This window comes from Poecilia mexicana, unplaced genomic scaffold (assembly GCF_051168715.1).
Source record: "Poecilia mexicana isolate PSO_F unplaced genomic scaffold, ASM5116871v1 scaffold_21, whole genome shotgun sequence".
NCBI lineage: Eukaryota > Metazoa > Chordata > Actinopteri > Cyprinodontiformes > Poeciliidae > Poecilia > Poecilia mexicana.
The window spans coordinates 16,040,118-16,067,370 of NW_028263390.1; the positions used below are offsets into that span (position 1 = coordinate 16,040,118).

General features: G+C 37.5%; 1 protein-coding gene across 1 annotated transcript; it reads left to right on the forward strand.

Moving 5' to 3' along the window:
- The first annotated feature begins 7,938 nt into the window (after positions 1–7,938).
- apobb.1 (apolipoprotein Bb, tandem duplicate 1) lies at positions 7,939–27,251 on the forward strand. Its single transcript, XM_014997538.2, has 30 exons — positions 7,939–8,031; positions 8,880–9,093; positions 10,375–10,407; positions 10,501–10,613; positions 10,712–10,857; positions 10,954–11,101; positions 11,522–11,674; positions 11,917–12,041; positions 12,140–12,225; positions 13,668–14,112; positions 14,219–14,333; positions 14,999–15,145; positions 15,237–15,448; positions 15,530–15,725; positions 15,823–16,002; positions 16,111–16,314; positions 16,425–16,592; positions 16,691–16,896; positions 17,012–17,194; positions 17,277–17,407; positions 17,484–17,694; positions 17,769–17,941; positions 18,208–18,368; positions 18,456–18,568; positions 18,663–19,036; positions 19,574–25,501; positions 25,597–25,708; positions 25,801–25,824; positions 25,916–26,102; positions 26,180–27,251. The coding sequence occupies exons 2-30, from the start codon at positions 9,039–9,041 to the stop codon at positions 26,465–26,467; spliced, it is 10,617 nt and encodes a 3,538-aa protein (XP_014853024.2). The 5' UTR covers positions 7,939–8,031; positions 8,880–9,038; the 3' UTR covers positions 26,468–27,251.
- The last annotated feature ends 2 nt before the right edge of the window (positions 27,252–27,253 follow it).

Sequence of the window (27,253 nt, forward strand, 5' to 3'; positions counted from 1 at the left end):
TTTTAAAATATTAAAGTATATTTTTCATTTGATTTGGAGATCGAGCTCCCAGAGTCAGGAGCATTAACCGGATGGAGTGGAGACACGATTCACATGACGTTTCCTCAAGGTTTGGGGATTCATGTCATCAGACAGTATTTGATTTTTAACTGTTTAAACTTATTCATGAAAATTAATCACTTTTATAATGCTATTCTAATTTATTGTAAGCCTTCTTTCAGGGCCTTTCTGTTGATCCTCCATCAGAAACTTCTCTGGTGACCCTCCAGGCAGGATGGTGTGTATGTCAGCGGTACAGTGGGTGGATAAATAATTAACCATGAGTGTATGTATGTGTGTTTGCATGTATACGTGCGTGTGTGTGTGTACAACCTGCTGAAGCCTGACACCTGTTTCTGTAAGCACATAGAGTGTTTATCTAGACCTGAGCATGAGTACAATACAGATGGAGGAGGGGATCACAGGTAGTTATAAACACCTGAAGTTGCTTTTGTTGCTGCACCGTTTGACACTTGATATTGACAGTCTGATATTGCTAAAATAATGTTTAAAATTAAATATTCTCCTGAGTAGAAAGGGGATGAGATTGCTGATCGGGAGCCTACAGATGTACATTAACAAAATCCTAAAACTGAAAAACATCAGAAAAACTGTGGACAAGATAATTGTCCAAATCTATAAACACAATTAGATTAGATATTAAATTCATTACCTTCTAAAAGCATGACATTGTAAAGAGGATGTCATGTTGACCTCTAGAAATAGGTCAACATGACTAATTTAACCCTCCTGTTATGTTCGTTTCTAAGGTACAGAAATAATATTACTGGGTCAAGTTGACCTGTGGAGTGTTTATTCATGCAGTAGAAACCAAAAATATCTTCCAAAACATTTTTGTATCTGATCATTAACTCCAGTACTAACAATTTCAATCAATATTTGTGCAAAGGTGTTTTTGTGTTTCTTACAAATAAAGGATCAATGACGACAACTTACTCATTTACTCATTTGTAATTTACATTTTTAATGTCCACTTAAAAAACCAGCAGACAAAAAAACAAAAACAATAATTATCATTGAAATTGATTTTTTGTAGGTTTTTTTATAATTACATTTTGAATGTTTTTTTCAATGGGTGATCTTTATAATTGAACTTGAGACACGTATACTGTTCTGGGTCAAATTGACCCGCTGATTAAAATCAAGACAAATGAGTCATGCAGGGAGTATTTATGTTTTCCCCTCAGTTCTGCTGACTGTCCACTCAGTGTGGGTGAAGTTTGCCCACGGGAACGGAAAAAGTTCCCATCAAAAGTTGCATGAACACCTGCTTTCTCGCAGTTTACTAATGAAGTAAAGAGAATAGTCAGAAAGCGGGCTTGTGTGCGTGCACGTGTGCATGTATGTGTGAGTGGTGAAATATGGTTCATGGCTGCAAGGAAACATATATAAATGGACATTTTTTGATCTTCTTTACCCTTCAACTTGACTGCCAGGTCAAATTGACCCTAACAGTACATGTAAAATGTAGAGGGAGGGGTTGAAAATGTGTAAAATTAATACATTTTCAATTTACATGTACAGTCTACCTATTAAGACAAATAGAAAAAGTTTCATGCAAAAAACAAAACAACTAACTTTCAACTATTTTTGATTTAAAAAAACAACAACTTTAAAACGGGTTAATTTGACCCGCAACATAACAGGAAGGTTAAAAAAAAAAGTTAGTCAACTTAAAAATTTTTTTTTGCTAGTTTGTTACATGTAACCAAATTAAGCTTATCAAACTTAATTTATTTACATTTGTTTAACATGACAGTTTACATCCATCCATTATTTTACACCCTTATTCCTAGTAGGGTCGCCAGGAGTGCTGGTGCCTATTTCCAGAGGTCAACATGACAACTTAATACAAAATCAATGTTGCATCAAGAGTTGGAAAAAAAAAATCCCTCCCTGGATGAGAGTGATGAAGTCATGTAGAAAATTATTAATTTAAGATATTAGTGCCTAAAAGTGACTTGTCTATTCTGTTTTATTCTGTCCTATATTATTAAATTGGTTGGTTGATATAGTGAACTCAAACGCACATTAAAACACAAGCAACACACATACAAAAAAACAAAACAAAACAAGACAAAACACACCAAAAAACACCAAAGTTTTGATGAAATGCTAAACTAAAAAGTGCAAATCAGTGGAGATGTATTGGTCCAGTAGAGGGCACCAGCTGCTCTCCATTCTGCTTTAACATAATTGTTACTGGATATTAAGTAGGTCGCATCTGAAGCTCCTCTGATAGGTGGGCTTCATGGGACGAGTGAGGCTGAGGCTGGCTTAGACCCGGTGGGGGGTGGAGGGCGGTTATCATGGGGGCAGTTTCCCTCCAGCCAATTATAAAGAAGTTTACCTGCTAGGATGTAGTGGTGCGATGCTGTGTCATACCATCCTATTGATCACAAATAGTTTGTTACATCACATTTTTACCACCAAAAAAAAAATAAAAAAAACTTCACATTAACAGCTACATTAACAACATTCCTAACGTAATGGCCTAAGTCCTTTTTTTTGCTCAAAAAGTGATTTTCAGAATATGACAATATAATAATAATAATAATAATAATAATAATAATAATAATAATAATAATAATAATAATAATAATAATAATAATAATAATAATAATATCTACATAGAATCAGAAAGACTGTTTCATACTCAAGGTGTTTTTGTTTGTTTTTATTAGATCTTAACATTTCTCATCGTTAAACTCTTTCTACATCTCTCTGACCCTTTGTCCTTCCTCTGGGACAGCAAAGTAAATTTACTCTTCCGCTTCATTCTCAGCAAGACCTTGGTTAGTTATTGAACTGACGATCTTTACATTTAACACACTGAGGGCCATTGCCCCCATCTATAGTTACAACTGATGATTCTGCTGGATTCACGGTTTATCTTGACTGTGGTGTGGCAGTGTTCCTTTAAATGCTTTTGAGAGCGTTGCAGACATAGAGGTATTGCGTTAACGTAATAGCAACATTAGCAGAACACAAAGATGTGTGAGGTTTTGCAACAGCAATAAAACATGAATATGTTTGAAGCCTTTTTACACATTTTGAAGGGGTTCAGGTGAGTGTAAACGGCACTCTGATCACTTGTGTCTGATCCCAGGCCGACTGGTGAGGACTGGTGCACCAGTTTAACTCTACCACTGCAAACAGTAGAAATCTCCTGAAGGTATTTGGCAAAACACACATAATGCAAATACATTAAACATTTAGCAACTACAGATCTTTACTAAAACTGAAAATATCATGGAAAACAAATACCAGACAAGATTTTAGGACTGCCAGTGGAGACGAAATCAATTTATCTACATTTTTATTGCATGCATTAACTTTTTCTCAGGGTAAATGCTCTCTTAAAAATCCAGATTTGTTCAATTTAAGATAGAAAGTGCAATTATATAAATAGGGCTCAAACAGTAGAATTATTTGGTGCTGATAAGCGACATAAAACCTTCACCTTTCTTATCACAATTGCTCTCCTGCACTTTTTATTGCACTCAATCGACTGCACTGTCTGCAAATAAAGCTGTTCATGAGAATGGGAAAAATAAATAAATATAATAATAAAATAATAAAATAAATGTGTTAATATGTGCTTTCAGTGGTCAAAAGTGCTATTTAAGTTTATTTACCATTTTTGAAGTAAACTAAATGATTTGAGTAAGACTGACTTAACAAATTGAGTTGGGTGATTATAATATATTGAATTGGTTAAACTTAATAAATTTAGTTGGATAAACTTAATTGAATTGCTTGTTACCTACAGAAGCAATTCAATTAAGTTGGTTCAACTTTTTTCTTTTTAGAGTGTATTACTGGCCTTGTCTGGCCACCCCTATGAACATTTTCTGGGAGTGCAACTGAACAAATAGACAAAAAAAAGAAAACAAACAAAAACACACAAAAATATAGGTCACAGTGATTGAATAAAGAAAGAAGTGGGAAGCAAACAGAAAGACAAGCTCATAAAGTGCTGTTATTCTAGAAATAGAATAGTAGAACATTGTAGATATATGTCTTATTAGTTCAGTGGGAGCCAGGTGAGAGATCTGGGAAGCAGTTGAACTTCCTCCCATGGTGGATGAGACTGATTGTGGCTCAGAGGTTTCACAGCGTCCCAGCAGGCTCAAGACATTTTGGGATGGGAGGGTGGGGTATGTATATGGAGGATAACATGAGCAGTGATTATTTTTGATATGGGTGGCATGAGTTTCTGCCCTCGGTGAACACACTGGAGAGTGCCACAAGGCAAAACTTAAATAAATAAATAAAAAAAAGTGTTATCAGTGGCTTTTGATGGACTGGTAGCCTCTCCAGGGTTTATGCTGTCTGTTGCTCAACAACCGGTGGGGACATGACCCTACGAGGGCCAAACGGGTATGGACAGATGAATAGATGGACACATGTTAGCTATCAGTTGTTTATTTAATTTGTCTAACTATCTAGATAAACTTATAACAATTTTAATTGTAAATTCAAAAAAATATGTCCTTTTTTTTTTTTTAGGCCAAATTGCTTCACTGAGGGACAACTACTATTAATTTCCTTGTAGGAATTTTCAAGACATAAACTTGGCCAACAAACAGGATATGAGTATATTTATATGTAGAAATATTTCACATAAGATATTTATTCCTTATTTGTTTCAACCCATTACATTTTTGCACCAAATTCTAATCATTCGGTTTCCTAATAAATCTCTTCTAATTACGCGCTGGAGGAGGTAAACACGCGGACAGTTCGGATATAAATCTGCAGTCGAATCATGCTGAAAGCCCAGTTTGAAACAGCAGTTTTCTGAACTCTTTGTGAAACCACTGAGAGCAACAAGCTGTACTGCAGGTTGAGAAATGTGACTAAGAAGTCTCGAGATAAGCCCTGATTACACCGTGCAAAGCACACAGCTGATAACGCTAAAACTACTGTCTTTCACAAATCCTCATGTCATGTTCCATCTGAAAATATCACAATCAGGAGACAACACAGAGATGCATTTTATGCTTAAAAATATGAAGCAAACAATTGTTAATAATGATCGTTTTAAATAACCAGTGTTTCCAGCTGATTAAAGCACAGATCTTTGAACTTAATAACTGATTAGGTAAGAGCTCCTATTGCTGCCAGCCAGGTTTTCTGCAATTTTTTATTTTTTTTTTTTGGTATCACAAATTACTTTTATCATATAGTTTTTTTGTGTGTGTGTTTTTTTTTTTTGTCTGGTTCTGAATAATTTCCTCATATTTGTTTGGTTTCTCAGCTCTTCCGTTTTAATTTTCTGCTTATTTTATTTTCATCTGGAGCCACTGCCAGATTTCACAAGCTGATTGCAAAAGATGTGAGCAAATAGATCGGCTGTTTATAAAATCCACTTGCCCTGATAAAAAAACCAGAACCAAAGAGCAGGTTCACTGCAGCCTTTGAAATCACAACAAAGAAAAAAAGGTCGACTGCCTAAATAAGTCCAAATTTTGATGCTGTTCATGGAAAACGAATAAAGTGTTTCTGTCCATATATTAGAATGTCTTTGCAGATTTTCTCTGCTTTTGATTTTTTTTTGTGTCACTCTTAAACATTGAACTATTTGTGTTGTTATACATCAATATTCATTCACCAAGGTTTTTAGGGTTTTTTTAAAGGGAAATTGTAAAATCCATGATCTGATCAATTTCATCAAAGCAGCTCCAGACATGGACGTCCGTCATGTTTGGCTAGAAGTCTGATGTTCTCCGCTTGTGAAATGATGTCATGTTTTATGCCAGATGAACTGAGACAGACAAACAACAAAAATGTGCTCTTTGTCTCATCAGTCCACAAAATATTTTCCAAAGTTTTGGAGATCATAAAGTTGTTGTTTTTTTTTTTTGTTTTTTTTGTGCAAATTTCATAAAGTCTTTGTGTTCTTTTTCGTCAGCAGTCATTTTTGCCCCGTTACTTGTACGGGCACAAATTCCACTACGAAGGTATTTCAGAGAAGGCACTTGCATATTTTTGCATTACTGCAGTCCTAATGCAAAAATATGCAAAAAGAAAAGCAGAACTAAAAGAAGCAAAAGGAAACAGAACCCAGTGCTGTTTCCTTTTGACACTAGAGCTTTTTCCCAGTCCTAAACTGTTCTTCATTTACCAGGGCAAATCCAAACCTCAGTCAGTTTAACTGAACTCCATTCGGGTCAGCAGAGAAAAAAAGATTGATTGCCAATCCATACTCATGTCTCATAAACATGCTTGCTTACAAAAAATATACAGCCCTTGATAAAAAAAAAAAAAAAAAAAAAAAAAAATCTGTCAGTTATAATGTAAATGCTTTGAGCAAGTTTAGGCTATATACACTGCTCAAAAAAATAAAGGGAACACTCAAATACATCCTAGATCTGAATGAATGAAATATTCTCATTGAATACTTTGTTCTGTACAAAGTTGAATGTGCTGACAACAAAATCACACAAAAATCATCAATGGAAATCAAATTTATTAACCAATGGAGGCCTGGATTTGGAGCCACACACAAAATTAAAGTGAAATGTTCCCTTTATTTTTTTGAGCAGTATATTTAGCAGAGAACAATCAATAGGAGTAGTAAACAGGCCTGCACAACATTAGAATATCATGCACATTGTGAATTCCCAGCAGAGGAGAGTGAATTGCACACTGAATAATTTATCCAGTAAGCAGCGTTAGTCTTAGGCACAGTCATAGCTAAAGAGAAAAGTACATCCTCTTTCTAATATAGGGCTCATGTATCAGGACATGATAAACCTGTTAGTGTTAAGTGTGCAATACCTTACACAACACCTTTCCTCACCACACTGCTGCTATTTATCAGCCTTTGCATTTTATCTATCTACAGATAGATGTAGGCGATGTAAAAAGACATCAGAGAAGCAACTGTTGCTGCCATTCTAACGGAGAAGCAACATAAGATCATTTCCAAACACACTGAGGTCGATCATCCCGCAGTGATAAAGATGATTCACCTCATGTAGAAAATTTTAAGCACAGCTGCTAATTTCCCCAGGCAAATTCAGTCCAATATCAACCTGTACAAGGATAGCAAAAGAAAGAGCTACCTCTCACTGCAGAGACAAATACAAAATTGCTTGGATTGACAAAGCCGCATCTGAATCCTGGTGGAATAGGAAATGTGAGCACGTCTGTCTGCTAAAGCTCGACTACAATTTGGAAATTCAAAGAGCAGATGGAAAGTTATAAAATAGAAGTTTCTCCACAACAATGTCAGAGTTAGTCAGGCAAAAAAAAAAATACATCAAATTTTTTGGTTATTGCTGCTGAAACGGGATTTAATAAGTCATCGAGTCATGAGGTTCTTTCTCTATTACACACTATTTCTACCTTATTGTGTCCTGATAGAGGAAAATCCCAGATTTAAAAGTCTTTGTCCTGTTTTTCCCCTCTGACAGTTTGTCAGTTTGCTACTAAGAACTAATTTTATTATTGGAAAAAATCATCTTTCTTTACAAATACTGAACATTTGTCCGTGTCTGCTAAAGGCTAAAAATTTAGTATTTAATGAAGATTGTGACCGCAGTCACTGCATCACTCTTTTGTACAGACATTTAAAGATCAAAACGCAACTCATCATTGCATAACGTTCAGATTCAGAAACAGAAAAAAAATTCCCAAAAGAACTAAAAGAAGTAAAGAACTCTGTGATTGCTAAGACTTTGCATGGCCATTTGAAATGTGTATTATAAGACACAATGAAAGGAACAACTTAACAGTTTTGTGAAAAAAAAAAAAAAAAAAAAAGCTGACACAAATAAAACTGTCGTCCCAAATTCTAACAGCAAATCGATGCATGCACGGACTTCTGGGTATTTGTTGATCAAAGTCTCAAAGTTCATCTTCTTACCCCCAAAAAAGTTTGGTAAATGTTTTCTCTGTCTTCACTGTTGGCAGTGGAAAAGGAACAACAAGCAGCTGACTCTTGTACCAGAGACAAACGCAGTAAGTACAACATCTGAAATAACTTCTTTTTTGTCTTGATAAGCAATAATTACATTTGAAAGTCCATGTGTGATTAGTTTTCAAATATCCTTTTAAAGAATGTATGTTAAATGGGTCATAAATGTTAGTGTTTAATATACTAACAGCAACACTGATTAGGTAGATCAATAACAAAAAAAGAACATTAAATGACCAACTGAATGTAACATAATTAAGAAAATAAATCCAGAGTAATAGTTATTCTTCAGATCAGAGGTATGAAGTTATGAAGTTTTTGATAAGATTATCTTTTCCCACTAAAGACTGCAGGGACTTTGTGTCTAAATCATGCTTTGATCACTCAGTGATCACCAATATGTGACCTAATTCAGACTGCAGCATCAAGCCGGACAGACTGAACTTTGATTTCTGCAGCAAGAATGACATTTTTTTTTTTTTTTTTTTTGGAATGCTTTGTGGACTAAATCTAGTCTCTGCATTGTTGCACTAGAATATTTCACTAAATCAAATGAAATTCTTTTAATGTAAAGAATACAATAGTTAAGTAACTTTTATTGATACAAAGCATATTTATCTTTTTGTGCATGCACATTTGAAAAATAGAGAACACTAAGCATAATTTTAAAGCATAATTTTAGAAAAGCTAGAAGCAACAAATAAAATTAGAGCATTTCAGTAACTTTCAATGTCCTCACAAAGAAAAAAAAAATACATATCTCATTTAACTCAAATACTGTTTTACCAAAAATTGATATCTAAAATAAAGTACAAGAAGTACCATTTATCAGTTTTTGTAAGCATGCTTCGATCTACATTCTCAAACCTTTTGCCTTTGTCCCTCCACACAGGAGTGTGCAGTGGACTTTGAGCGTTCAAAGCACTGTCTGTGCTTCGCGGCCCTCTGACAGAGTCCAGGTGTTGGTATAAAACATCCGAGCTGAGACGGAGACATAAGTCTCGACTGAGAACTCACCAACCTGGGAGGAGAGAGCTGCAACGAGCCCGCCATGGGGGTCTCTAAGCTCTGCCTTTTGCTGCTCCTCAGTATATCAGCCTTGGCTCGTGAGTACCTTGCAACACATCTAACATCACAGGTCTATGTTTAAATGCGCTCATATTTAAACAGTAAAGCACTTTAACTTGAATTGCAACTATTTAATGAGTTTTTAAATGTTAGCCCAGTGTTACTATAAACTTATGTTCAAAACATTTTTTTGCAGATCGCAAGTCTTTCAGTCAAATCTAAAGTCAAGTTCAAAGTCAAATCTTTGATTTCTAAGTCTTAAGTGACTAAATGTAATTTAAATATATAATTTACATACACTAATACTTTCAAAATATAAATAATTTTGAAAGCATGCTGCCTATTTATTTTCTAGAATAGGTGACATGTGCAACTGACCAAAAACAATCAGTGTGATTGCATTTCATAGTAAATATGAATATTTATTTATTTGGAGCCTTTAACTAAAAGTACATTTTCTGTAATATTATTTTAATCTAAAGTGATGTTTCCTTAATCTAAAATAAATAAAAATAACAACAAATAGTTTCTTTTTACAATTTTACAAATGGTAATTTTAAAACCATTTTACTTTTTCTTCTTTCTTTTCTTTTTTTTTTTTTTACCATTTTTTAAAAACTAAAATTTTTATTGAGTTAATCTTTTGTTCACTGTTTCATTTTTATGAAGTCGACCATAGATAGCTTTGCTGCTTGTGTTGCACAAACTGATCCTTGAACTTAGACTTTTCATCTCCAAAATGTCTCTGACCAACTCAGTTTTGTTATTTAATCTCAATTAACCTTCACTACAGCCAAAATTCAGCACCTTTCGCCAAACATTGACCTAGTGTCTCGTATCAATGTTTTCCTTTTTGTATTGGTCTGAGGAAGAACCCTTATGAATGGCTAAATTAAAACTCCCTGAAAAATGTGTATCCATGCCTAGGATGAAAATAACTTGATATCTGATGACAGATTTTGATATACAGTAAAGCTGGATATTAGTTATATTAAATGGTTTACAGTATTTGTGATATAGTCTAATTATTTATAAAAGAAATTCTGCTTAAGGCCACAAAAATACCAAATCAATTTGAGGTTTAAACTGTTCAACAACTGAAGGCGTCACTTTGGACCAGAGGAACTGTGATGACGTCTTTCTGTATTTGCTGACTTTTTGAACACAGACAACCAGTAAATTAATAAAGACTTAAGCATAATCATTTATAACTGGACTAGTACAAGTCAAGTATACATCATTATTTTGTTACCCTTTGGGGAAATATTACCAAAAAAATAAATAAAAAAATGCTAACTAATCTGATTTTCCATTAACAGTTGCCCAAGACGAAATATTTTCAACCTGTTTGCGTAAGTCGCTTCTGGCATTTTGTTCCTTTAGAATGTTCAAACATGCATGATACAGGATCAAGATGCTTCACATCTTTATTTGATCTCCTCTAGTGGCCCAAAGGTACAAGCCCCTGCACAAATATGAATACCAATATGAAGCTGAATCTTTGAATGCCATCAGTGGAGCCTCAGAGCTCAAGAATGGACCCAAGGCCTCCTGCAAGGTAGCATTGTTTTATAATCATCAGATTTCTTTTTATTTCTTCTTTCCTGTTCATTTTGTATAAGACAGAATAAAAAGCTTTTGATTTTTTTTACACAGGTTGAGATCGAAGTTCCACAGATGTGCAGTTTCATCTTGCGCACCACAGGATGCAGTCTGAGCGAGGTGGTGGACACGGACGCAAATGGCAACCCCGTGTTCCTTCCAGCCGCCAGCTCTGACGGCTTTGCCGCCGAAATGGAACGGTAAGATAATGGATGTTAAAAGGAAGAAATGAAAAACTTCTGAAGAAGAATTGATTAATAAATAAATAAATAAAAACATTACACGTTTTCTTTCAGGCATCCTCTGAAGTTTGTTGTTGAGGGCGAGTATGACGTGAAGCTCTTCCCTGCGGATGGCGAAACAACAAATATTCTGAACTTCAAGAGAGGCATCGTCTCCGCCCTGGCTGTGCCTCTGCTGGAGGAAGAGAAGAACCGCAACATGGTAGTGGGATTTATTATGAAAAATGCTAAATGGCTGAACTTAATGGCACCACTGGAAAAATGTGCAAAAAGCCTTAAAATAAAAAAAAAATAAAGCACACAATAAATAAATAAAAATGCACATATTTTTTTTTTCCAGGAAATTCTCTGTGCCAACATTGCTGGCTCCCCTGCAGCAACTTCCTTTTAGAGATTTTTTTTTTTACTATTTCCTTCAGATTCATAACTTTACAGAACTGGACGTTGCTGCAGCTGTGATCTTGTTAATATAACTATTTATTAAAGTTCACGTTTTTACTTATTTTAAAGGCTTTTCACAAAGCTTTACCGAATCTACCATTAAGCACGGGGAGCTCTTTAAATGAATGTTTCCAATTTCCATCATGCGTTTATCTTCTCTAATTCTCCATCTTTATGTTAGCCCACCATCCATGGCAAGTGCACGACTTCCTACACGAGCAACGCCAGAGAGGACATTGACACTGACATCAGCCTGCACAGGGACCTGTCCACATGTGACAAGTTTGTGCCCATAAAAGATCACAGCAGCCCTCTGGCCCTCCTCACTGGCTTGGTAAGACTCCCTAAAGTCACGCTGCAAGGAGATCACAGGAAATGCTTTTGCACAAATAATCCATGAAAAAATAAAACATTTTATTCTGGACAGATTTAATCTTATTCATGTTTTTTGTGTTGAATCTGTGCTAAATTTGAAATTTAGCAATGCAATTTATAAATCTTTGATAGGAGACGGCACAAACATTTCACCTGTGTCTTTTTAATACGTTACTAACTTCACATTGTCCTAATTTGTAGCACTATCCATTGGCTCAGCTGGTCAGAAGCTCCCAAACATGCAACTACAAATTTGATAATGAGAAAAAACACATGACCTCCGGTTCCTGCACCGAAGAACACCTCGTTATACCTTTCTCCCACAAGTAAATCAAATCCTTCAGGAGTGTCATCATTTAATGAACAAAGATTCATGATTAGATTTCTGTTCATTTATGTTTATATGTTTTGTTTTTTTTCACAGGGGAAAATATGGATTTACCAATGTTGGAAAGCAGGAGTTGACTCTGGTCCAGGTTTCTTCTCACAATGACAACATGTTTGAACGGGGTAAGTCCTTTGTTAAAGGTCGCTTTTCAGAAATCATTAAAAATTTCCAGTCAGAATGTTGTAATTTAGTGACCATGGTAATTTAATTATTATCATATATAAATAGTAAATAGAAATCATACAGGTGAACGGTAAGAATGGTGTCAAAAGTCTACAGAAAATGAAGTTATGTTAGCATATTTGTGATTACTTATATGCATAAACTACCAGCATAAATAAATAAACAAAGGATAAACGCTTGGTCTATTGAAGGGTAGGAAATGGGGGTACACTAGAATGAATTGACCATTTGAATCTATGAAATAGTAGCATGATGTGACTGTCAGCCATTTGTTAGCTGTTTGTTTCAATTTCACAAAAAACAAATACAACATCCAACCAGGAGAGACTCTACATACTAGTTTTTAAATGCTTTGTAAAGATGTTTTAGGGGTATGTTTTTGAACTAGAACTTCGTCCAACCAAAATGTGACTTTAAAAAAATCTGTTGTTCAGTTGAAGTAAACTGTGGTGCTTTTTATGAAAATCATGCAGTTGGCAGGAAAGGTTGTGAAAATGCCTTCATGCAGATTTACCTAAAAAAGACATTACTATGAGTAAATACAAAATGGAGCTTTTCCATGATGAATGAAGTGTCATTAAACACATTATTTGAAATACTGAGTTCAGTCTTACTTGGTTTTCACTACTACTGGACTTATAGATCAAGAAAGTCATTCTGACAATATGAAGGTCGAAAAGTCTCAAAAGACAAAACATCATATTTTGATATAAAGGAAACAAGTCAGTAACATCAATCAGTCTGGAAAAGGTTCCAGATCCTTTGGACTCCAGAGAACTGCAGTGAGTTTCATTATCCACAAATGGAAATAATGTTGTAACAGTGACTTTCCCAGTGGAGGCTGGTCCACTAAAATTACTCCAAAAGTTCTTTGAGAATTCATTCAGCATGTCAACCAAGAAGCCTGAACAACATCTATAAAACATATTAGATTTATACAACAAGACACAAAATAGAACAATGTGAGTGGAATGATTACTAAGTAAAAGAAAAAAAAACAAGAAAGAAAGACAAACGTGTGGAAATTTAACTTTGACATATAGAGTCAATGTCAAATTTATTTATATAGCACTTTAAAAACAGGTTTAAAACTGCGCCAAAGTGCTGTACAAAAGTGATAAAAGTCAAGTGGGTTTGACATGAAAGCATTATTTTGTATTCACTCTGGCTATATTTTGGTCTTGTTGATATTATTCTGATGATATGAATGTCCTTAAGTGTGAAAGACTCTGAACGTTAAGAAGAAAATATCTTTTGAATAATACTTAGTGTAGAAAGTTTTGAGGACGTTATTAAACATTTCAAACGATCTTTATGGAAACTGCATTGCGGTTTGCAGATTGTAAGAATTAATACAGATGTCTACTTGTTTTATATTAAGACAACAACGTCAAGGATCTCAACATGGAGATTGTCGAGGACAAGAGCAGCATCCAGGATAAAGACGCGGCTGTGAATCTCATGAGACAACTGGTCAATTTGCCCGAGACCGAAGGAGAGAGGAGGGCACACCTCTTCCACACCCTCATCTCCACAGTCCGTGGAATGAAGACTGAAACCCTGAAGGCTGCCCTTCCCGAGGCCGTCGCCTTGTCCCGCTTCCTGACCTACCAGGTTCTGGCCCAGTGTGGAACCCCCGAGTGCAGCAGTGCAATCATGCATATCCTCAGGACTTTCGACACCTCGGACCTCGAGGTCGACGCTGCTGTTTTCGCGTTGGGACTCATGTCCAATCCATCTGCGCTCCTGATCAATGATTTGCTCGAGATGGCCAAATACAAACCTAGTAAGCCCATCATGTATGCTCTGAGCAATGTTGTCAAACGGTAGGTGATCATTTCTTTGCTTTGTGTAAAATTCATCAGAAATAATGCCATTCTGCCATGTCTACGATTTTGCTCTTCTGCATTGATCATTTTGTCTTTTCTACAGGTTTTACAAAGTTGAGAAAAAAGCTATTCCAGAGATCCACTCTGTTGCCGAGTTCATGGCTTCCCAGCTGGGCGACTGTACTGGGGCGAAGGACCACACATTCATGACACTCAGGGCAAGTATCTCAGCTGCTACCTCAAAATACAAACAAAAAGTCCAGAATGTACTGAATATGTAATGAAAGTAACATGTGGCAGGGGGTATATTTTTATATAAAATCTATTAATTTGAAGTCTACACAAACCATTGTCTTTGCAACAATAACGCTAAAAGATGCATCTTACGCAATACCTTGGCTATTAGAAAACTTTTCATAAACCATCAGTTATATTATTAGGACAAAACCGTTAATTAGCACAGACTGGTAGCAGGATTGCTTTCCAAACGCTGACAAATTTTAGGTGTTTTTGGCTTTTTGCATCTTCTCTCCATGCACTCAATACATCCTCCATGTGTCATTGTACTTACACATACATTTATATTGGTATTGGTGCAGATTTTCTATGTGTGGATTACTTCTGTAGTTACTGACAAACAGTATGAATTTACATTAGTAAGAGTCATTCGAAATATATTTATTGAGAAAAATGCTGAGGTATTCTGAGGAAAATGAATATTCTGAGGGTTTACTAATTTCCTAAGTTTAAATCTGCATTGCGTACATTTGGGCATAAAAGTCTGAGCTGTCAAACTTTTCAGCGCTTCTTCATCTGAACGTGTTTTTAAGAATCTCCAAAGTGAAGTAATCCCAACTGAAAACCGGCTTGAATTTGTTTTCAGGTGATTGGAAATATGGCTCCAGCTGTGATTCCTGTCAGTCCTGCACTACGGACTGCTGTGATCCAGTGTGTGAAGGAGCCTGCAGCCTCCCAAATAGTGCAGCAGGCTGCTATTCAAGTATACAGGCAGATTCCAGTCCCAGATGAGGCAAGCAAAACAACTCTAGCCAGTATTTTTATTTTGTTTGTCACTATTTCTTTACTAATCTTACTTTTTCACTGACGTCTGTCGATTGCAGACAAGGAACGTGTTTATGGAGGTGCTTTTGGACAACAGCAACCCTGTCCAAGAACGCATTGCTGCATATCTTATAATTATGAAGGGCCCACAGCCGAGTGAGCTCACGCAGCTGATCAACGCTTTGTCCAGTGAGGCTAACCAACAATTCAGGAGCTTTGTAATCTCCCACATCACCAACATTCAGTCCTCGACTGAACCAGAAACCGAAGAGTAAGATCGAGCAATGCCACAGAATAAAATGCCGACACATTTATTGTTATTCTTTTAGTAGAGTGTGTTGTCTTCCTACAGCCTGAGGCGGAAGATCCAGGATGCCCTGCAAGGCAATGAAATCGGACCCACAATGGACCCAATCAAGTTTTCACGCAACTATAAGATTGGATCAGTGCAGGGCAACATGATTTTTGAGGGTGTCAGCTACTTGCCGAAGGAAGTTATGCTTGAAATGACTCTGAGGGCTTTCGGCTTTGAGATTGACATGATGGAGGTAAACACTTTAAACTATTTGACATCTTTTGTGCCCTAAGGACTTTTGCTAATCTAAAACAGTTTCTTTGGAATAAAAAAAATCTCATTCTTTGCAGATTGGTATGACAGGTGAAGGATTTGAACCAACAATCGAGGCCCTGTTTGGAGAGAACGGTTTTTTCCCCGATACTGCCCTGAAGACAATGTACTTTGTCTCTGAAAACATGCCACAAGCAGTCAACGAGATCCTGGAGAATGCCATACCTGCATTGAAGAGGAACAGGATGAAGAGGGAGGTACTTCAAGCAGCATTCAATACTCACATATATTCATCTCATGTTTTTGGGGAGGTCGGGTGGTTGGAGAGCAGGCAATTTTAGGAAATTTTGCACATTTTCATGTAGACCTCCAACAACCTGGTGAGCGAGGTCAGACAAAACCTCGGGAAGCTGGTCAATGATCTGAAGACTGCACAGTCTCCGGAAGCAATGGTTTATCTGAAACTCTTGGGAAATGAGCTGGGATATCTCAGGACTAACGACATCGAGGAGATGACCTACTCTGCCGGCATGCTGATTGAGAAGATGCTCAAGATGTTCCCACATGAAGTGAGTTCAAAAAAAGCAGAACCTAGCAGTTCTTGTTGAAAGTTAAGTTTTTGTTAAAAAAAATCCATAATTTATTTGCTAAACGTCCTTTGTGGACTTTTTTGGCACAGATACTAAGATCCCTGATGACTAGCCCTGACAACACAATCTTTGCCCACTACATCTTCATGGACAATGAATTCTTCCTTCCAACTGTTACTGGAGTACCTCTACGGATTGCACTGTCTGGTACTTTCACCCCAGGCTTCAAAGGCGGACTTCAGATTGCTCGCGACATGGTGATTATCTATGGCTACGGTAACAGGATGCTTATAACTTTTTCACAGCATCAACTTGAGTCTTGTTGCATCGATCTTTCTACTGTGTTTACCTACAGAGCACAGCGACTTTCATGCCATTTGGTGGCATTGAGTTTGTCACTCAGGTTGGATCCCACATCCCTGAATATGTCAATTCTGGACTAGAGATGCACACTAACATCTTCCACGAGAGTGGGATGAGAGCCAAGGTCTCAGTGGGACGTGACCACGTTAAGCTGACTATCCCAGCGCCAACAAACCCCGCCAAGCTAATCCAAATAACGTAAGCTATACAAAAAAATAACAAATAAAAATGCTCAAACATTTTTTTTTTAAGTTTTAAGTTCAAGTTTTAAGCTTTCAGGCATACTTAAATTCTTGCTACTTTTGCAATTTAGAAACTCCTTTGTGGCAGTAATCGGATCAGATGTGAAAATGTTACCTCCGGTGGTGAAAGACACAGTTGAATTAAATAAGTGCACACCTGCCTTCATTGGCATGAAATACTGCTCTGCTCTGCAGTATGCTGATGCATTCTATCATGAGACTGCACCCTATTTCCCCCTGACCGGTGACAGCAAGTAAGTTTGAAATTCCTTTACTACAGTAATGTCAAAAATAGCATGTGATTAGCTAACAGGTTCTGTCAACTGAACAACACAGATTTGTTGTGGAGCTCCATCCCACGGGAGAAGTTACGGAGTACACAGCCACTGTTAGATACGAGCTCCTCAAGGAGGGAGACGAGGGCCGGCAGAAGGTTGACGTTTTGAAGTTTATCTTGAGAGCTGAAGGTAGGGATCAGTATAAATGTTGCTTTAATTGGATAAATCAAGAAGGACTAAGGCGCCATTGCATGATCAACAACAGGAGCAGCGCCAACTGAAGCCCAACTGGAGATGAAATACAACAGAGAAACGAATATCATCACAGCAGACGTTCAGATCCCTGACTTTGATGTGGAGGCCGGAATCAGGCTCGGCGTCGTTGATGGGAACGCTCAAGTCAAAGGAACTCATTCCATCTTTCTTGATCTCATCAACAAGAACGTTCCTCAGGTTTCCCTGATTGCACGTGCTAAGTAAGAAATGCAACATGAATACATAAAATAACAATAACGGGGCCCTAGATTGACTGGCTGATAACATTTTTTAGTTTGAAGGAAAGAAAGGAAGGCATGCTGCAAGTCCAGCTCCTGGTGCCCTCTATCAGCGCTGAATCCACCGTCACTGTTAGTTTGAAACATGATGATCCACTGGAACTGGAGCTTGAGAATGAAATTAAGGTCATGGATGTTTCCTCTGAGCAGAAAATTAAATTGAAATACGGTAATCCCATTTCACTGTCATCTCTTTTTCTTATGTGTAAGAAAGTTTGACTGCAACTAATTCTACTTTGGTGGTTGTCCAATTGGAAATAAATTGCCAGCAACTACTAATTTGTGACAGAATGCACCAAACATTTGATTAATTGAACTAGTCACCAAAATCTCGTTGAACGTACCTCCCTTTTCCAAACTCCTTTTAAAACTGAATCATTAATAAATTACAGATCCTTTTAAGGACATAATGCAGGTATTGAATTACGTTTTCAGATGGCAGCAAGATTGAGCTGGAGTTCAAGTCTGATGTGGATACAAAAACCACCTCCTTGCCTACCGGTGACATCATCCAGCAGTATGGCAACGAGATTCTTGACATGCAAGTGGCACAGACCGACATGAAAGTTCGTCATATCTTCAGAAAGTTTGTGGAGGTATGCATCCTTCATCAGAATTTATTTGTCAGAGATGTGAACGAAGCCAAAACAACAACAATAAAAACATGCCTCTGATTTCTTTAGGCGGCAAACAACTACATGGAAAAGTATGGTGCTGAAATGCTCCCTTACATGCAAAACTTCAGATTGCCCGACATACCAGATATTTCTTTGCCAGAGAAACTCTTCCTGAATACGTAAGATTAGTAAATCAAAGCTAATTTTAATAGTACATGTTTATATAATCAAAAACATTTATATATGGGACTTGCTTCGTTTTTTTTTTAACAGTGACGCAAAGGCTATCTTCTACTTCAACGATGATCGCTTCACATTTGTAATCCCGCTGCCTCTAGGAGGAAAGACACCAGCAGACCTAAATTTCCCACCAGCTCTAACCATTCCTAGGCTGTCTATACCCCAGTTTGGATTGGAAATTCCTGCCAGAAAAATCCCGATACCCGACTTTGCTGTTCCAGACAGCTTCGCTGTGTCTGTTCCTGTCTTTAGCAAAGTTGAACTTTCAACTTTGATAAACAGCAATCTCTATGATGTGGAGGCAACACTTGCAGCTGGAAAGGACGTTGTAGAACCACCTAGTTATTCTGCAAGGTTTGATGCAAAAGGAACTTCCCCGATTGACATCCTCTCTGTAGCAGTTGAAGGTATGTTAATAATCATTTCCGTCATCCTTCATTCAGTGAAAAGATACTTTAGTCTCTTTTGTCAAAATATTTGACAAAAGTTAAGTTAGTTTTTTACTACAACTATTGCTACAGTTATGAAATCATTTGGCCACTTTGCATAAGATTATTTGTTCCCCTCGGTGTCACCAATATGTCAGTATTTAAGCTGCCAATAACTAAACAGCCTCAGTTTAGAATAACTAAAAGAGGTTTCCCAGAAAACTATTTTTAAAGGTTTTGAAGTGGCTTGCCTTGAGATATTTGTAGAAGCAAAATGTAAGTTTTTTTTTATATAAGCATGCTTAAGGTTATGAGCTGGTTCTGATCAGGTTACTTGGCTTGGCCAGTTGCTGACATCTTTTTGGGAAAGCAGAGACACTATGCTATACATTTCATGGGAACATTTTTAGAAATTTAATTTGCTTGGTTGTACATAATTATTAGGGCATTATAATTAGTAGGTCATCTTGCTATTCTTCACATATGTTTTTTTTTCCTCTTTTCTTTTATGTTTAGGTTCTGGGATGGTGTCCATAACCGAATCCATCAAGGCTCATTTGAGAAGCTCTTTTACCCATAAATTATTCGAAGCTAGTTTCAGTACTGAAGAAGATGGAGTTATCGCAGACAAATTCACTTTGAAATCAAACACCAAAATCAAAGCCACAAGTCAATTTGGCATTAATGCAAAACTACAGCACACTAGCATGACTGAAATCAGCACTCAAGAAGTTCAAATCAACAACAACTTTGAGGGATCGTTCAAGGCTGGACCAATTTATGGCACAACCACTTCAGTCCAGGCAATTTCTGTGTTCCCATTCAGGTCAGAGGCCAAGATTGATTCTGAAATCCAACTTGATTCAACCGTTTTTAAAGCCGAGAACCAAATTTCAGGGTCCCTTAGCAATGGTGAATTTTTGGCTAAATCAAACACCAAAGCCCAGGAGGACGTCTTCACACATGTCGCAGAAATTTCTTTCAAAGAGAGTCGGCTGACGATGAAATGTGACGCAAGCGCACATGCTCTTGGTCTCAAGATTAGCAACCAGGCTGAAGGCTCTGCTGGTGCTGGTAGAGCCACTATAAGAATAGAGACGAATGGAGACTACTCTGATAATCGCGTTTACTCCATACTTATGTCCACCTTCGATGACAATGGTCTGATAGTAAGCTGCAATGCCAACATAAAGCTTTTTGAGAATGAAGTTACACATGAGGCCAGACTGAAAATGAACAAAGATGGTTTAAGCACAAGTGGAACAACTACTCTCCAAAGCCCACTCTCTTTAGAAAACACCTTCATTGCTGGAATCGATGCTTCAAGAGGAACTCTGTCCATTACAAACAAAGCTGCAATTCATGATATCAAAGTGGATAATTCTAACACGCTGACCATCACTCTTTCTAGTCTGGACTTCAACTCAAAGGTGGAAGCTGGTGCAAGTGAATATGCCTCTTATAATCACGATATCATCTTTGGCCTGAAGCCTCACACTGCCTCTGCAAAAATTAACAACCACCTGAAACTTTTGGATGCCAGTTTTGATAATGATGCACAGTTACTGGCAGAACTTTACAAGATTGACTTGACTGGAAAACTGACAGCCCTATATGGAATAGACGAAATAAAGCACACATACCAGATTAATTATGCAGATCTAAGTGCAAATGCAAAATACAGCACCACTGGAAAGGTATTTGGCACTCACATGAGCCACAATGCTGAGCTTGAAATTGTTGGCCTTGCCGCACGGTTTAGTAACGATGTCCGCTTCAACTCACAGCCTATTCGCTTTGACCACACCATGCGCTGCAATTTTGTTCCTTTTGATTTCAACCTTGATGCCATGTTCAATGGAGACGGAGATATTACCTTCTATAGACAGCACAGTGGCCAACTTTATAGCAAGTCCTCTCTGAGAGCACAACCCCTTGCTTTTGTCAGCTCCCATGAATGCAGAGCATCGGTGACCCAGAAGATAGATAACCGCCTTTCCTTTGAGACCACATATCATAACAACATATATGCTGTTCTAACACCCCAGGAGCAAAAGACAAGTTTTAAAGTTAAATCTAAAATGAATCAGCATGAATTTAGTGAAGGCATAGAGATTTATAATACTCAGGAGAGGGTTGGAATTGAGGTTCAAGGCACAATCCTTACAAACATCATGAACACAGACTCCACAGAGAACCAAGATTTCACCATCTCTGGCTTCCTCAAATATGACAAGAACACACAAAGTCATATTATTCATGTCCCCCTGATTGAAAGTCTGCCTGTCTTCATGGAGACCATCAAGGAATTAATTGTGGTTGTAGCAGAATCTCTGCAAAATTTCCTCAACAAAAGTGAGGTGAGGGCAAGACTTGAGACTCTTCCCCAGGAAGTAAGTGAACTTCTTGCTCAAATTAACTTAGAAGACAAAGTGAATCGACTGAAACAGCTTTTCAGTGATTTTAGCCAAAATTTTTCCATCACCAGAGAGAACATGGATGCAGCTTTGACAAGTCTCAGGAAAGCCATTGAGACAGTTTTCATCAATCTCTCATCTTACATCCAAACCTTCGCGGACCTAATCTATCAAAACTTCAGTCAGGAGATAGAAAATGTTCTGGAAGACTTGAATGTGCTCAAAGCTAAAGTTGTTAATGGGATTGAAACAATAAGTGAACTGATACAACAAATTGACCTAGAAACACTTAAAGGCAGCAGTATTGAATTCCTGTCTGATATCGAAGCCCGATTTCAGATCAAAGCTATAGTACAGGCCATCGTGACTAAAGTTAAAGATAGACTTGACTGGTTTGACTTCTCACACCTAATGCTGTCATCCACAGACATGAAAGAGGTAATTGATTTCTTTGTTTATCTTATTCCAGTACACATACTGAATAATACAATGGAAGAGATTAAGAGTAAGATTTATAACTTTGACCTTGCTGGCAAAATTAATGTAATTTTTCTTAAGATGAAAGAGTTAGTTGTATATCTTCAAGTTGACCAAAAGGCTCAGGCTGTCTTGGAAAAAGCACAAGACATTATTAAACAACTAAGAATTCAGGAAACCATCCAGGCTGCTGTAAAAATTGTGAAGGATTCAGAAATCTCCAACAGATTTATAGAAATCTTTCAAGCCACTATTAACTACTTAAAAACAACTGAGGTTAGAGATATAATTGAACAGTTCAATATGTATATTGAAACCATGCTCCAAAAGTTAAAGTCCATTAACTACAATGACATTGTGGACAACACTAATCAAATTATTGAAGAGTATAGAAATTACTCAAATGAGATAATCAGGACTCTCAAAATTTCAGAGAAACTTGAGGCGGCACGCGAATTTGCCAATGTAGTGCTATCATCTATTCGAGACTTTATAGAGCATCTGAGAGAAATAAAAGTTGCAAAAATAGTTAAGTCTGCAACAGACATCTATGAACATGTCATCAAGACATTTGCTGAATACATAAAAGAGGAAATCAGAAATCCTGACATCAGAGAAGAACTTAACGAGTTTTTGAATGGGATCAATTTCTTATTCGGAATCGGAATAGATATTATTGTACACAACATCATTGATGTTATTAGTAAAATAAATGAGGTGTTGCCTGATATGAAAATTGTTCGTGAGATTTCGCAGATCATTAAAAGTCTTTTGAATGAAGTGAGACGAGCTGAAATCAATGTGCCATCCTTCACCTTCCCTCTCACAGATCTTGTTGTGCCTTCCACAAAACTACAGCTCGGTCATAAGTTTCAGATTCCAGCAGAAATTAACGTGCCCGAGTTTACCATCTTGGGCATGTACACTGTGAAAGCTTTTACTCTTTCATTTGAAGACATCAATCAGAAGATCATTGAACTCATTGATTTCATTGTAAGCATTGAAATCAAAATGCCTGATCCAGATGCTTTCTTTGGAGATCTGACTTTGAATTACCTCCCAACGCTTCTTGAGATCACCTTGCCAGAAATCCCTCTTTTAGAATTCACATTTCCCAGCATTCCGCAAGTAGATACAGAAAAGTTTGCCAAAGCTATGGAGATTCCAGAAATAAAGCTGCCAACAATTCCAAATGGGATTATGCTTCCATGCTTTGGTAAACTTTACGGTGAGATTAGATTCCAATCTCCCATGTACACTATAAAGACATCTGCCGAGTTCCAGAACTCCACTGTGAACAACATGTCACCTTTATTCATTGGCTCCTTTAGTTCTCAGGGCAGATCTCCCACTTCGGACATCCTTAATTATAAGCTTGACAGCAACGCTCGCATCGCAATCCCAAAGATGAAACGTGTTGTCCTTGCAGAAACTATAACATTCAGACACACTTATCTAGGTGTTGAACATCAGGCGTCTGTGTCTCTGTATGGTCTTTCAACTCAAGCACAAGCAAAAACCGCAGTTATGGTTGATACTGCACCCTACTCGGCCAACTTGGTTAACACAGCCTTCGTTGCGGTGGCAGGGGGAATGTCCTCTACAGTTGACACAACTTACAATCATGTAGTAAATATACCATTTGCTGATATTTCAAGTAACATTACTGCAAACCAGAAGTCAGTTGTGCACCAAGATGGCTTAGCACTAAATTTTGAGGTAGAAAGTACAGGAGAAGGGAAAATTAACAGTCATGATTGCAATCACAAGAGCAAGTTTGAGCTTTCGCTCAAACCCAAGACTGTCCGCCTAACCTTCACCGGAAACACACAGTCTGAAATCCTAAAAATGAAACAGCTCATTACAGTTGAATCTGGCACTTTTACATTTAATGTTCAGAATGAGGGAAGGGCATTATTCATCAAGAACAGTGTCCTTGAGGCATCAGGTGTTGTCAGTCTTTATGATATGAAGATTGAGATGAAAGCAAAACATGACACCGAACTGTATGGTGCAGATAGTGGAGTGGTCTCTAACACAGCCAATTTCAAAGTCTGCCCTGCTGAAGTTTTCTTTGAAATACAAAACAAAGCAAATGCCAAGGTCAACATTTTCAAATCTCTGAATGCCAAGATAGACCTGCAGAATGACTACTTGGTCAACATAAGACCTGACTTTCAAAAGGTGAATGCAGCCTTCCTGGCTCGCCTCAACCAGTACAAATTGTTCTCCAACTTCACTGCAGACAATACCAGAAATCATGCTGGTGTCTTAATTGAAGTGGATGGTCTGACTGATCTGTCCTTCCTGGAATATCCAATTAGCATTCCTGAACTTGACCTACCCTTTGTGGACTTCCACTCTCCACCTATCGATGATTTGAACTTGTTTGAGAAGACTGGACTCAAAAATATTCTGTCTTCTACTGAGCAGGCTTTTAATATTGATGCCAATATCCTTTACACGAAAAGCACCACTGCCCCAATTATCGATGTGATGGGTCTGATCCAGATACCCTCAATGGGTAGACTGAACTCAGAGTATTCTTTTAAGTCTGCGATTATAAACCTTAATGCTGAGACTTTGCTTTTTGCTGAAGATGATCTTGTGTTCCGCCTAGGAGCTACCACTACATCTGTGTTTGAAGGGCTGAACACAAAACTCAAAGGAACCACCAACCTGAGCCTCAAGAGAGGAATTAAGATAGCTAATTCTCTCTCCCTGGAAAATCTTTACATTAAAGGCACACATGACAGTACCTATAGCATGAACACTGTCTCTGTATCGACATCATCAATTATTGCCCTACCTATACTCAATCTGGAAGCAAGCCAAAATCTGGTTGCAAATCCATATTCCAAACCCAATGCCCAGTCCACTCTAAAGCTAAAGGGTGATTTCAACATTCCCAATATAAACGCTATTGGAAAGGTTGAGGCAGAGCACACTGTGAAAGTAGAAAGAGACGAAGAGTACCTTTCAGTGGAGTCATCCTTTAAGTCAAACATTGACAGCACAGCATTGGAAAACTATCTAGTTTTAGGTGTTCTGGACAATGAGGCTGTTGTGTATCTAAATACAAACACTGTCCGCTCAACTTACAAGTTTATTACTGATGCCAAGCTTAAACATGGCACCACCAAAGTCCTTGGCATAGATGTAAACCAACAGCTGGCTGCCGAAGCCTCAATGGGCCGTCTTTTTGTAGACCTTACCTATTCAAGCAACAATGGAGCAAACTTGTTAAGTTTCAAAACTGAGGGAAAACACAATGCAAAGGCCATTATTGACTTTGAGCCATCATTACTGAAATCTGATATTGAGATTGATATAAAACAGCCAAGCAGCCTGGGTGACATTGCTTACTTTGAAAAGACTGTTGTTGAACTGAACCCATCCAAGCAGAAGATTACTTCAAATGTCAAGTTTGCTGGTCCAGTGTACAACACAAACATGTTCACTGAAGTGGACTGTAGTGCCCCTACCCTCAAGGTCACGTTTAGATCCATTGCCACTTCTCCTATTGAGGTTTTGGGATATGACATGGAAGGTGAGTTGATTAAAAAAATTCTAATATACCCATTACCATCCCATAACTAACATACTACTGACTTCAGAAGTGAATATTTCTATTCCTTCTCCAAGGTTCCACCACTGTAACGTTTGAGAATGACCTCCTGAACATGGTCAGCAATCTTGTCCTGACTAAGTCTCAGCTCAACTTGGATTTCGAATATGTCGCTGTTCAAGCTTTGGGGTAATATTTTACATTTTGACACATTTTAGATTATTGATAATAACATTCAATATAAGTAATAAATATTAAACTGCTTTTCTGTCCTGTTTAAGGAGGAAACACCAAGCTGATGAAAGGTAAATATTCTCTGCAGATATACATGCTGGTATTTGAGAATTTGTTCATTTTTTTATTTTATTTTATTAAAATGCTTGTTTTCTCTGACAGTGCTGCCCAAATTAAGTTGAATCTTGGCATCACCAGTCCTATTTTCACTGATCTGAGGCTGCACTATGCTGTGGAAAGAGACCATATTAACATCTCTATTTCTACTCCGTCGTCTGGCTTCTTTGGCCTTCAACTTGACTGCAGAGACCCATCCCAAATGAGTGCTAGGTTCTATGGCCGTTCTCCTGTAAGTTTTTTACAAAACAACTTCCATTTTGAGATAAAAAAAAACTGACTTATTTAACATCCCTTTTCTCCATGCAGATGTCCTCAGAAACTGACTTTGACATCTTGCTGATCGTATCCTCTATGACCAACACGAACATTGTGTACATGAAGGCACCTGAGGATCTGATTGCTCAACTTAAGACAGATCTCCCATCAATTATCTCTTCTGTTGAAGAATTTTCTGACAAATACCGAATCACAAGCAGCATGGAGATGCTCCAGTACTCTGCTACTAACCGTGTCAGCGAAGTCTATAATATCGCAATCAGTTATGATGATCAAATGAGCCAGATATCCATTTTCTTTAAGAACACCACTGAATGATGAGCTGACCGCTCTTCCCGAACTCCTAAAGAAGCTAACCGGCAGCCTTGCTAGTAAGATGGAGGCAACCAATCAGTTCATCCAGGCAAACATGAAAGTGTACTATGACTATTTTCTTGAGAAATTTAGCAATCCTGAAGTGGAATTGCCAAGTGGTGAGGTGATTATTGGAAGGCAGATAATTGAGGTCAAACTAAGTATCAAAAAGATGTCATAGAAAAACATCAAGAGTCTTGACATGATGCTGGAAAAGTTAGATGACACCCTGAAGGCAGTGATTGGGAAAACACAGGAGTTTGTCGATTCTATCAAGTCTGAATATTTAGATCAACTTCAATCAGGTCTACCGGGAGGTTGTTACAGGAGTTAAGAAAATAGTTGATCAGATTCCTCCTTTCAACTTGGATGAAATCAGCAAACTGTGTGAGCCCATGATGGACAGGACCATTTAACTAATACATCATCAATGCAATTTATGGTCTTATGCAGCAATCTTCAGAGGAAGTACAAGCCTGCATGAGGACAAGCAATGGCAAGCTTGGGATTGACCTTCCATTTCATTTCCAGGATTAAATAGCCCACCTAGATCGAAAACCTAAGTCTGCATGTTACAATCTCTTCACCACACATGTTTGGAAAGAGTGTGAACAACTCAACTGTATTTATAGGTGTGTTTTATAGAACACCTGTCACCTGTAATCGGTTTTTACTGTATCAATTCTGACCTTGTAGCATTTTACGGGAACTCAAAGAAAAAAATAAAAGCCAGTATTACAAACTTTAAGT

What these genes read in the sequence shown, in the direction of transcription:
- apobb.1 (XM_014997538.2), top strand. Translation starts at nt 9,039, where the DNA reads ATGGGGGTCTCTAAGCTCTGCCTTTTGCTGCTCCTCAGTATATCAGCC. An exon ending in AAGAGAAGAACCGCAACATG is followed by an intron (nt 11,102 to 11,521) that starts GTAGTGGGATTT and finishes TCTTTATGTTAG; the next exon opens with CCCACCATCCATGGCAAGTG. An exon ending in GTTTATCTTGAGAGCTGAAG is followed by an intron (nt 17,408 to 17,483) that starts GTAGGGATCAGT and finishes GATCAACAACAG; the next exon opens with GAGCAGCGCCAACTGAAGCC.